This window comes from Phoca vitulina, unplaced genomic scaffold (genome assembly GCF_004348235.1).
Source record: "Phoca vitulina isolate PV1807 unplaced genomic scaffold, GSC_HSeal_1.0 scaffold19, whole genome shotgun sequence".
NCBI classification, from domain to species: domain Eukaryota; kingdom Metazoa; phylum Chordata; class Mammalia; order Carnivora; family Phocidae; genus Phoca; species Phoca vitulina.
The window spans coordinates 29471246-29481973 of record NW_022589722.1 but is presented as its reverse complement, the minus strand read 5'-3'; the positions used below and the strand labels follow the sequence as shown (position 1 = coordinate 29481973).

Sequence of the window (10728 nt, the reverse complement as noted above, 5' to 3'; positions counted from 1 at the left end):
GCGGGGTGCGGGCGCGGGCGCGGGGCGGGCCGGGAGCGGGCGGCGCGGCTCCGGGGCCGGGCGGCGGCGGCGGCATGGCGGAGAGCGAGGCCGAGACCCCCAGCACCCCGGGCGAGTTCGAGAGCAAGTACTTCGAGTTCCACGGCGTGCGGCTGCCGCCCTTCTGCCGCGGGAAGATGGAGGAGATCGCCAACTTCCCGGTGCGGCCCAGCGATGTGTGGATCGTCACCTACCCCAAGTCCGGTGAGCCCCGCGCAGACCCCGCCCGCCCGGCTCTGCGGCGCGCCCGCGCCAGGGGCTTCCCGTCGGGGTCTGGGAGGGCGGGGGGCCGGAACCCCACCGGGCGGGGTGGGGGTGGGGGTCGGCCGGCATTTGGGGAAACCAAGGCCGGAGACCTTCTGAGGTGGGCCCGGCTGTCCACGGCTGGACGGCGTCCCCTGGGGATGGAGCCTGTTTGGCCGGAGCTGCCCGGAGGACAGGCCCAGGGCCGCCACCCCTCCCTGCATCCCCTCCCGTTACCCAGCTGGCTGTGTGACCTTGGACAGTCACTTAACCTCTCTGTTCCTGGACCCGGTTCAGCCTTTGATGAGTGCAAAGTCTTGGTGATCATTTGGGAAGGGGGTTAAAACGGGCGTCAGGGCGTCCCTGATTTCTGCGTGGGCACCGGGTGGGGGATGGGACCAGCCATGCTCAGAGTGCATGCCCGGTGTTCCCTTGTTTCAGGGCCGTCTCCATCACTCAGGTAACGTCATGCAGGACCCAGGGCATTCATTTCCCAGCGTTAACTGACTTCATATTCATGATAATCGTGTAAGGTAGAGATGGTCATCTTCACTTTACAGTCCAGGCAGTGAGGCTCAGAGAGGGGCAGTGGTTTGTCCAAGGTCACACAGCTGATAACTGGCAGAGCTGGGATTTAAAGCCAGGCTGGTCTGCCCAGGACTTGATGTACGAGATCATCATGTGGTGTCTCTTCTGAGGTTTGTAGGGAAAAGAGGCCGCTTCCCTGTTCTTGGAACACACCTGAGGGTTTCCCTTGTTTCCACTGTGTTGGAGAAGGAGGGAGACACCTGAACCCACACTGGGCAGTGTGTCTGTGGCTGGTCTAGAAGGTGGCCAGCCTGGAGGTCATGTTGGAGCAGCAGCGGTGCAGCTTGCTGGAAGAGCTGTTTGCCAGGCTCTCATAGCTGTTGCAGGGTCCCAGACACCTGAGTGCTAGGCCTGGTCCTCTGAGGAAGGCTGGGGACGGGGCCTCAGTGATGATGGGGTGGGGACTCGTGCTGGGGGGGGGGGTGCTTGAAGAAGTCTGGAGGTGCTTCCAGGCTGCCCTTGGGAAGGGGGAAAGGGAGGAGATGCACACACGGCATTTGCCATGGCCAGGGGCTTTCCTTCTGCTGCGGCCCCACAGCCCCATGGGTATGGGGGACTCAGCATTTTTTGGACTTTAGAGCCTTAGATATCATACAGTTGAAAGACCCCCCAGCTGGGTGTGAGGCTGTACTTTGGACCCCACATTAAAAATGAGAGCAATAAAGACTAAAAATCATCTCATGTCATTTTAGGTCAGGGTTTGCCTGCAAATGAATTGTGAAAAACTTGGTTTGGGGTGAGCTTTAGGATTTTTGAATTGCAGATGAGAGATTGTAGTTTGTGTACCTTCCTCCATTTTATGAAGTTACGAAGCTGGTGGGGGAGGAGGCACAGACGAGGATGCTCACTTGGAAAGCTGTGTACTTGGGGCTTGTGAGGATGCTTTAGAGGGACCCTGCATGGGGGCCAGGTGGGGTTCTGCAGGGACCTTACTGGGCACCTTGATGGGGAATAAGGTGTTAATGTAAGGAAGTTTTCTAGATGACCCAAACTCAAATCTTATTTGTAACTTGCATCTTTTAAAGACAGATGAAAGCACACCCTAAACTTTTTAAATAAGAAAAATAAACAGGGCTCTTTCCCTTAGTGACAGAAAACCCAGTGGTAGCCTTGAGACCTTTGTGCCTTGCATGAGATCCCTACACACAGAGCCCTAGAGAGCCACTTCTTTAAAACTTAAAAAAAATTTCCAGCAGCCTTTATGGCCTTTCCAGGCTCTTATCAGTGCCTCTGAAGGCTTTCGTTCTCTCCACCCCACTGTTTGTGAAGTTTGTTACATGAAATGATCAAGGGGTGGAAAACTGGTCTCCAAAGTCTGCCGTAAAGATTTTTCTCTCAACCAGAGAAAAGGGCCCTGGAAGTCATTGCCAGTGGCCTCTGGCAGCAGGAAGAGCTGGTTCCAGCAAGCCGTTGCACTTGGGCGAGGCTGAGCCTTGGTTTCTTCTGCCATGAAATTTGCAACTTAAATTGCGCAGTCGCTGAGGTGGCCCCAGCCCTTGGGTCCTGGGGGCCTTTTTCTTGAGCACAAGCCGGTTGCGGCTTGGGATGGACCCAAATGCTTTAGGAATAGGTGAGCAGCCGCTTACGGAATCCCATAGGCCTAGTACTCTGCCACCCTTCGGAGCTGTGGTTTCCACAGGGGCAGGGGAGACCATCTTACCACCTTGCTGGGCAGCTGTGAGGAAGAGCGGCATGATGCGTGAGTGCCCTCCCCATGCCAGATGCATGGTAAGCACAAGAAAGGGTCCTGTTATTCATGCTGGCCTTCGCTCCCCTGTTGTGCCCAGACGCTCTCCTAGGTGCTGGGGCTGCAGAGGGAAGTCCCGTCTGCTGCTTGCCCTCAGTGAGCTCACCGTCTGCTGGGGCCCTGGTAGCAGCTGCCGGGGTGTTGGTGCCAGGATCGGGACAAGTAGTCAGGAAACCAAGTCTGGGAGATCGGAATGACCTTGCAAGTGGTCAGAGCTGGAAGGGCTTGTAGAGCCCCATGTCCTCTCCCTCCCCCCGACTGGTGGGGAGCAGGGGTTCACAGGGCCGGGGCATTTCTGGTGGTGATTAGATCCTGTTTTTTCCCTCAACACTCCACTACGCTCTAGAAGCGTTTCTGTGTTTGTGACATTTCAGCTCAGGTGACAGGTTAGGACTGCACTGCCCACTCCAGTAGCCTCTGGCCACACGTGGCTTTTTAAATTCAATGAGTCGAGATGAAATACAAGTAGAAACTCAGTTCTTCAGTGGCACTTGCCATGTCTCGGGGGCTCAGTAGCCACATGCAGCCCGTGGCTGTCATGTTGGACCATAGGGATGTGGGAAACTTCCACCATGGCCGGAAATTCTCTGGGATGACCCCCATTCAGACTGTGATCCAGATACTGGGAGCCCACTGTGCCTTCTGGGGAGAACTGGTCTCTGTATCTCCGTCCTGGTTTATCATCATTCATTCTTACAGCCTCTTTGATCCCAAGGCGGTCGTAGTGTTAAATTGACTCGTCTATGGAAACATCTCGCGACTGTCCGTGGTGGGTGATGGTGAGCACTGCTGTTGGCTTTGCCACTAGGTTCCTGGTCCCCAAAGTCACTGAGCATCAGCTTTGGGATATGCTCCTTGGCTGGGCCAGAGTGCCTGCCTCCTGATGTTATTTTCCTTTTGGTTCCAACCTGCCCTGAAAGGCGTCCACGTTCTCCTGTCACTGATTAAGAGGGAAGAAGTGAATCACTGCTGAGGGGTGAGAGCACCTGGATCCTGGTTCTGGGCCTGTCCCCGGGTGACCTTGGTTTGCCCATGAAAAATGGGGGGATTGGACATGATGGATTCATTTGAGTCTCAAATTTTAAGACAGCTTGGGGTGGGGAGGCTGGAGGGAGAGCCTCAGATCCCAGGCTAGGTGGATGACTTTTCTTTGTATGCGCATGTCACCATGCCTAGGAGAGGCGGGTTGGGGAGTGTTGTGAATGTGGTGACACTCTCCTCAAGGAGCTGGCGGTGACATTAGGAAGCCAGGCTCCTGATGCTGAAAGCTAACTGACAGGGTCAGGTCAGGGGCCCAGGAAGGAGGATCACTGGAGGATTGCATGGAGGAGGTGGCCTGGGACCTTGAAGTGAGGCAGAGTGGGATTACCGATTTCAGCTCCATTCCCAGTGTCTGCCTCTTTTGAGCCTCAGAACAACCCTATGTTCTTGTAATTGTTTCCTTTTTGTAGATCGATACAGGTCCAGTGAGGGGTGGGGGGGGGGAAGGGGTAGAACCAACATCTGAGTGTGCAGTTTTTACTTGTAGATGGTGGAGATGAACAAGCCCCGGAGGACTGGGAGGAGAGATGGGGGGATGGGCACTCTCATTTGCCTAGCACCTGTTCTGGGCTGGGTGTGTCCCAGGTGTTCACATATGGCATCTCATTTCATTTTCCCACCGCCCGGGGAGGAGGCTGTTCACGGCCTCAGTGCGTGGACCAGGAAGCGGGCTAGGAGATGTTGAGGGACCTGCCCGCCCACCGAGAGCTCACCTTTGTCCTGAGAGCAGCATGCACACCCCTGCCTCTCAGCTGCACCACACAGGGGGGCTAGTGCTCTTGCACACGGCGGTCGGTGGCCCGTGTCCCGGAAGAGAGGGCAGGGGTTTGAAGAGTGTAACAGGAGGTCTCGTTCCGGAGTAGCTGTGCCCTTCCTCTTTCCTTTTCCGCCTTCTGTTTCTGTCCTCCTTCCCCTGCTCCTTCACTTTGCTCTTATTCCGGCTCTCTGCACATAATCAAGGGGTCTTCGGATCGGGGAAGAGGGTGGCACATCCAGGCTCCTGGGTTGACGGGGGGACCTCTCTCCTTACCGCTACCTGGGCTTGGAAGAGAAAGCCTGAAGAACTGCCCCCCGGGTTCTGGAGAGCGAAAGGAGCAGGGGCCTCTGGGAGGAGTGTCTTTCTGACTCCAGGGGAATAGGAGACTCCTAGTCCCCGCCCTGAGCTTCAGGGTCTCGTCCTGATTCCTCATTCCTCCTCGACAGGGATGACTTCTGCCTCTCCTCTGTTAACACACACACTTTGTGATTGGCGTCCACTTATTTGTCCCCTTCCTGCCCCCACTGATGGCGACCCGGGGCTCACAGGGCCAGGGGATTTCTGGTGGTAAAAGCAGTAATTAGGTCCTGTTTTTTTCCTCCAATGGTCCACTACTAAGAGTATTTTCACGTTTCTGACATTTTCGCTCAGGTGACAGGTTAGGACCGTGCCGCCCACTCCGGTAGCCTCTGGCCACATGTGGCTTTTTAAATTCAATGAGTCGGGATGAAATACAAGTGGAAATTCAGTTCCTCAGTGGCACTCGCTGTGTCTCGGGTGCTCAGGAGCCACACGTGGCCTGTGGCTGTCCTATCGGACCGCACCTGGTAAGCTCTCAGATGTGTCTGCCCCTCTCCGCCCCTGCTGCAGTCGTGGGATTCTTCCTCTCTCACCTGGAACGTTGCATGGCCTCCCCCGTTGGTTTGCCTCTTCCTCTGCAGCTGAAGTGACCTCTTACAAGCAACTCTGACCTTGGTCGCTCCCTCATTAGACCTCTTCACGGACTCTTCTTTGCCTTCAGGCAACATTAAACTCCTAGCCTGTTCTGGGACCTGGGACCTCACCTGTGCTTCCTCCTTACTTGCCGGCCACACGGAACTGGCCGAACATGCCCAGTTCTTCCGTTCTTGCCTTTGCTCTCGCTCTCTGGTGTACTCTTCCCCTCCCCTTCCTTGTCCTCCTTCTCCTTCCCTCTGATTCCCTGATGAGGACTTCTCATCTTCAAGATGGTACTCATCCGTTAAGCATGGGACCAACCATCCATCCTTCCTGGGTCCCCCTCCTAGTATCCTTCAGCACTCTAGAGGTGTCACCCCATCGTCTTCTGGCTTACATAGTTTCTGTTGAAAGGTTGGCTGTAATTCTTTGTTCCTTTGTGGAGTGGGTCTTTTTTCTTCTGAGTGCCTTCAAGATTTTCTTTCTTTGATTCTCAGCACTTTGATGTGTCCAGGTATGTATTTTTGGTTGAGGGGTTGATAGTTATCCTGCTTGGGGTTCTCTGAGCCTCTTGGATCTGTGGTTTATTGCCTTTTGTTATTTTTTTAAAACATTTTTAAATTTAAATTCAATTAATTAACATAATGTTTTATTGGTTTCAGAGGTATAGGCCTATGACTCACCAGTCTTATATAACACCCAGTGCCCATTCCATCACGTGCCCTCCTTAATGTCCATCCCCCAGTTACCCCATCCCCCCACCACCCTCCCCTCCAGCAACCCTCAGTCTGTTTCCTCTGATGAAGAGTCTCTTATGGTTTGTTTCCCTCTCTGGTTTCATCTTGTTTTATTTTTTCCTCTCTTCCCCTAGGATCCTCTGTTTTGTTTCTGAAATTCCACATATCAGTGAGATCATATGATAATTGCCTTTCATTATTTTGGAAGAATTGTCAGCTATTAGCTCCTCAGATATTTCTTCTGTCCTGTTCTCTCTCTCATTCTGAGATACTAGTTACATATGTGTGAGATCAGTATTGTCCAACAGCTCTTGGATGTTCTGTTTTTTCACTCTTTCTCTTTGTGTTTCAGCTTGGGAAATTTCCGTTGACCATTTTTCAGGTTAACTAATTTTTTCCTCCACTGTGTCAGATCTACAAAGTCAGGTCTGTGAGCCACATTCAGAAGCATTCCACATTCCTGTTCCTGTGTTTTCATTTTTCCTCTAGCATTTCCACTTGTAGTTTCCATCTTGCTGCCAAAATATCCTGTCTGTTCAAGCATGTTGTCCACCTTTCCCATGCAGTTCTTCAACATATGAAACAGACTTATTTTAAATTCTCTTGAGTCTGATTCTTTTGATTTGTCTCTTGACCTGAGATAATTCCTTTTTCTGGCCTTTTTTTAACAAGTAGTACTTTTCGATTGAATGCTGGACATGGTGTACTGACTCCAGGGATGAAGGTCAGTTGTTTTTATACTTGGAAATGGGCCTGCCTTTTTCTGCCAAGCCGTTAGCATTGGAGGGGAGTCAGTCTGGTATGAGTTGGGCTATATTTGGGTTCTGTGGTTGCTCTGGTCACTTGAATGACCACTCATTTTAATTTTTGTAGCATCACCTTGTGCTTAGCATGGGGGCTGAGTTTCCGGAGGGTCTTTCCTCATTGTTCCTGACCCACACACCCTTGTCCCCACACCCTTGTCCCTCCCCCAGGGGTAGACTGTTGTTACTTGTTGCTCGATTTACTGGCTTAGAGAGGAAGGGTTTTGAGGGGGCGGTACTCTGTTGTCTGGTCCAGCTGCAGCCTTAGAGCTAGCTTCAGGCTTAGGCAGGCTCTGAGCTCCTGGGTTTTGGTGGGGCTCTCTCTGTGGTCCTGCACCTCCCCCCACCCCCACCCCCGTGGCAGCCAGCTCTGCCTTGATGGTGGATCTTGCAAAGGAGAGTTTTACGTCTCTTCCAGCATTTAGGGGTCTCTGATAGAGCCCAGGGATGTTTTCTGCTCCCCACGTGAGGGCAGAGTCTTTTGCTGTCACCCATTCTAAAGCCATATCGTTTCTTCATCTGGGCTCTTGGAGCAACAGGGTTTGCTATTCCTCCTCCAGTGTGGTAAAGCTTTTTTCCCATAGAGGGAAAAGGACCCTGGCAGGGTTTTCCCTTTTCCTGCAGCCACAGCATGGAGGAACTCTGTCTCCAGCCTGCCGCCCCTGGTCTTTCTTGTGAGCCCCTGTGTAGGTCTGCAGACATGAGTCTGTTCGATGCCAGCCCTCTCCTTGTGTCTGGCCCCTCGAGCCCGCAGTTAGTCCTGGCAGTGTGTAAAAGTTTCCCCTGAATTCTTCTTTCCCGCTTGCATGGTGCCTTGCGTCTCTTCCTGTCTGGAGGGCCCGTCTTTCTGGGCTTCCTGCCTCTCGGCTGCCCTGCAGCTGCAGCTCTCTGATGGGCTCAGAGTCCGGTGAGGATTGTGCTGATCCAGCCTTTCCTCATTAGCGTAGGAGCCACGCTCCTCCCAGCTCCCTGCATCCTGGGGGAAGCGGCCCTGCTTCCTCAGCTCTCGACAGGTGAGGCAGTGGGCATACCTGCAGCTTCTGGAATGTCGGACAGTGAGCTGCATAGCACGATGCTGTTGTTGGCAGGGAGCGAGCACCCAGCACAGGCTTCAGGAGTGCATTAAGGCAAGCAGAGGGGCGGTTGGGACATGGAAACTTCCCCAAGGCATGCTCTGCGGAGTTACTGGAGTTTTCTGGAAGCTAAATAAGTCATTTCCAGAGGGTCTAAAAAGCCAGAGACCCCAGTTTGAGCTTTGTGAGTGTTCTGTGGTGCACAGCCAGCTCTCGGGAGGCCTGGCTGAGCCTGGAACGAGCCAGGCTGTCCTGGGCCCGCACCCCCCAGTGGCAGGGCAGTGGACTGGGTGATGGCTGTGTTTGTCTTAGGCCTCAGAGCAGACCACGAGGTGTGAGCATTTCCCATATCTGTGCTGGGTGCCCTCTTCATAGCCTCCCTGGGAGGGGGGCCCATTTGCAGGTAGGGGACTGCGGCCCAAGAAGCAGCTGGCCCAGGTCTGCCTCTGCCTTCCAGTGAGCCTGGCTCCGGGTGCACCGGCCCCCAGGGGCCTGTGTTGGGCAGGCTCCTCCTCCACCACCCTGGTCAGCCCCACCGTCACCGCTGCCGATGCCTTTGGCAGCCAGGTGTCATGACATTTAATCCACGTGGTGGTCTGCACCTTACAGACGAGGAGACAGACCGAGAGGGGCTCCTCCTTGCTCAGCATCTGGGTGTCAGGAAGTGGCCGAGCCAGGATTTCAGACACGGCCTCCGTAAGCCAGTGCCCGCGTGGCCTTGCCTTCGGTTGGTTTGCGTCTCCCGTGGGAGAGGGTGAAGCCAGCCTGTGAGTGGGGGTGCTTGGGTCTTGGAGAGCCTGAAGCAAGGGTTGGAGTGGAGAAGTGAGGTGGAAGGTGGTTGCAGGTGAGGGGAGAAGGTGGTCTCAGGAGTGGTGCCCTTGTGGGTCCTGGGGCTCTGCCTGCTGGGGCCTCCAGGGCTGGTGTGGAAATGGCTCAGGGGGCTCCCTTGAGGGGCAGGAGGCGAGTGCTCACCGGCCAGCTCCTGTCCCTCGGGGTGTTCAGCGCGTTGGCTCCTGGCACTTCGTGGCCTCCTTCTCCCGTGGCTGAATGAGAAGCAGACACAGCACTTGACGTGGGAGCCTTCCCACGTGGGGGCTGTCCACCCGAGCTGCGGGTGACGTCCAGGGTGGCTGAGGTGGGCCGCTGGGCACTGAGAGGGTCTGCTGGAGGAGGGCGGGTTACAGACACCTGGGCCCGAGTCTCAGTTTGGGGCGAGGCCCTCACGTTTCTGTGTCCTACTCTTTGAAGTGGGGGTGATGAGCTCCGTCTCACCGGGCGGCTGGGAGGATTGAATATGGTAAGGTGCCCATAGCGCCCTGCGTGGGTCTCGTACTTCTTTAGCCCTTGTTTTCCTTGACCCCTCTTCCATGTCCGCTTCACCTGGAACATTCTGTGCCTGTTGCCGTGTAGGAGACCACCTAGACTCAGTGCCTTAAAACAAGACTGTTACTGTAGCCTAGCATCTGCTGTCGCTCATCTTGGCCAAAACCCCCCTGTGTCTGTGGGTCAAGTGGAGGCTTCAGGCTGGGCTGGGCTGGGCAGCCCTGCTCCAGGTGACTCTTCTCCTGGCGCTGGGACCTGCAGGCTAGCCAGGGAGTGTTCCTCTCTCGGTGCCAGTAGAAGCACAAAAGAGCAAGCAGATGCGAGCAGAGTTCTGTGGCTTTGCGTCCTGCACCGGCCACAGCAAGTGGCCTGGTTGTGCCCAGTGTCACTGAGCAAGGTGCCGCCTTCCAGGAGGGGCTGTGAAGCCACATGGCAAAGTGTGGGTGGGGCCCGGCGGAGGATGGGGGCCCCCGGTGCCGTGCCCACACGCTCTTCTAGCTCAAAGCCCAGGGCTGTTCCATGCTTGGAACCTGAGGGCCAGAGGTGTGCCGGCCACGTCCGGCCCCCCAGACTTGCGGGAAGAGCGAGGCCGGGCATCTGGGCCCCAGAATCGAGGGGCCTCCACCGGCAGGGACTGTGTCCACCCAGGGCTGTCCGAGGGCAGGGCTGGGTGCGCTGTGGCCACTTGGCATCATCTCTGCTGGAAGGCGGCGGGGAGTGCTGCTCAGCAACTGAGTCTGTCCGCCCTCGGTGTCCAGCAGGGGCCCAGATGCCGGCGTGCGGTCTCTGTGGGCCTAGAAGCTGCGTTCCCACAGTGGTGGGGGGCCGTCCCAGCCACTTCCTCCCTCTGCCTCAGCCTTGTTCCGTCCCCGGCTGTGGGGGCGTCAGGCTTAGAGCTGTAGCCTGCAAGTGGGAACATGTGGCTCGAGGCCTTGGTTTTGCTGCCCACTTGCTTTGTAAGCTTTGGGCTGCGTGTGGTGTACGTGGTTTGTGTGCGTATGTACACTGTGTTTGTGTGTGGTGTGTGTGTATATGCGTGTGCTGTGTATGTGTGGTGTGTGTGTCATGTGCATATGCACGTGGTGTGTATGCATGTGGTGTGTTGTACGTAAATGTGTGGTGTGTATGCACGTGGTATGTGTGTCATTTGTGTATGTGTGTGTGGTGTGTGGTATGTGTGTGGTACATGTATATGGGTATGGTGTGTGTGAATGTGGTATGTGGTGTGTGTGTCTTGTGTGTGTGTGTGTGAGTGAGTGTCCGGTGTGTGTGTGTGTATGAATGTGTGTGTGTGAGTGTCCGGTGTGTGTGTGTATATATGAATGTGTGTGTGTGTGGTGTGTATGAGTGTCCGGTGTGTGTGTCTGTGTATGAATGCGGTGTGTGTGTGAGTGTCCAGTGTGTGTGTGTGTATATGAATGTGTGTGTGTGTGTGTGAGTG

The 10728-nt window shown here is 55.1% G+C and overlaps 1 protein-coding gene across 1 annotated transcript in view; it reads left to right on the top strand.

The window, feature by feature from the left end:
* The first annotated feature begins 26 nt into the window (after positions 1-26).
* SULT4A1 (sulfotransferase family 4A member 1) overlaps positions 27-10728 on the top strand; it is a 32985-nt gene continuing 22283 nt past the window's right edge. Inside the window, exon 1 of the mRNA XM_032416472.1 lies at positions 27-243. Coding sequence (XP_032272363.1) covers positions 75-243 — 169 coding nt within the window. The 5' untranslated portion in view covers positions 27-74. The remainder of the gene's footprint in view (positions 244-10728) is intronic.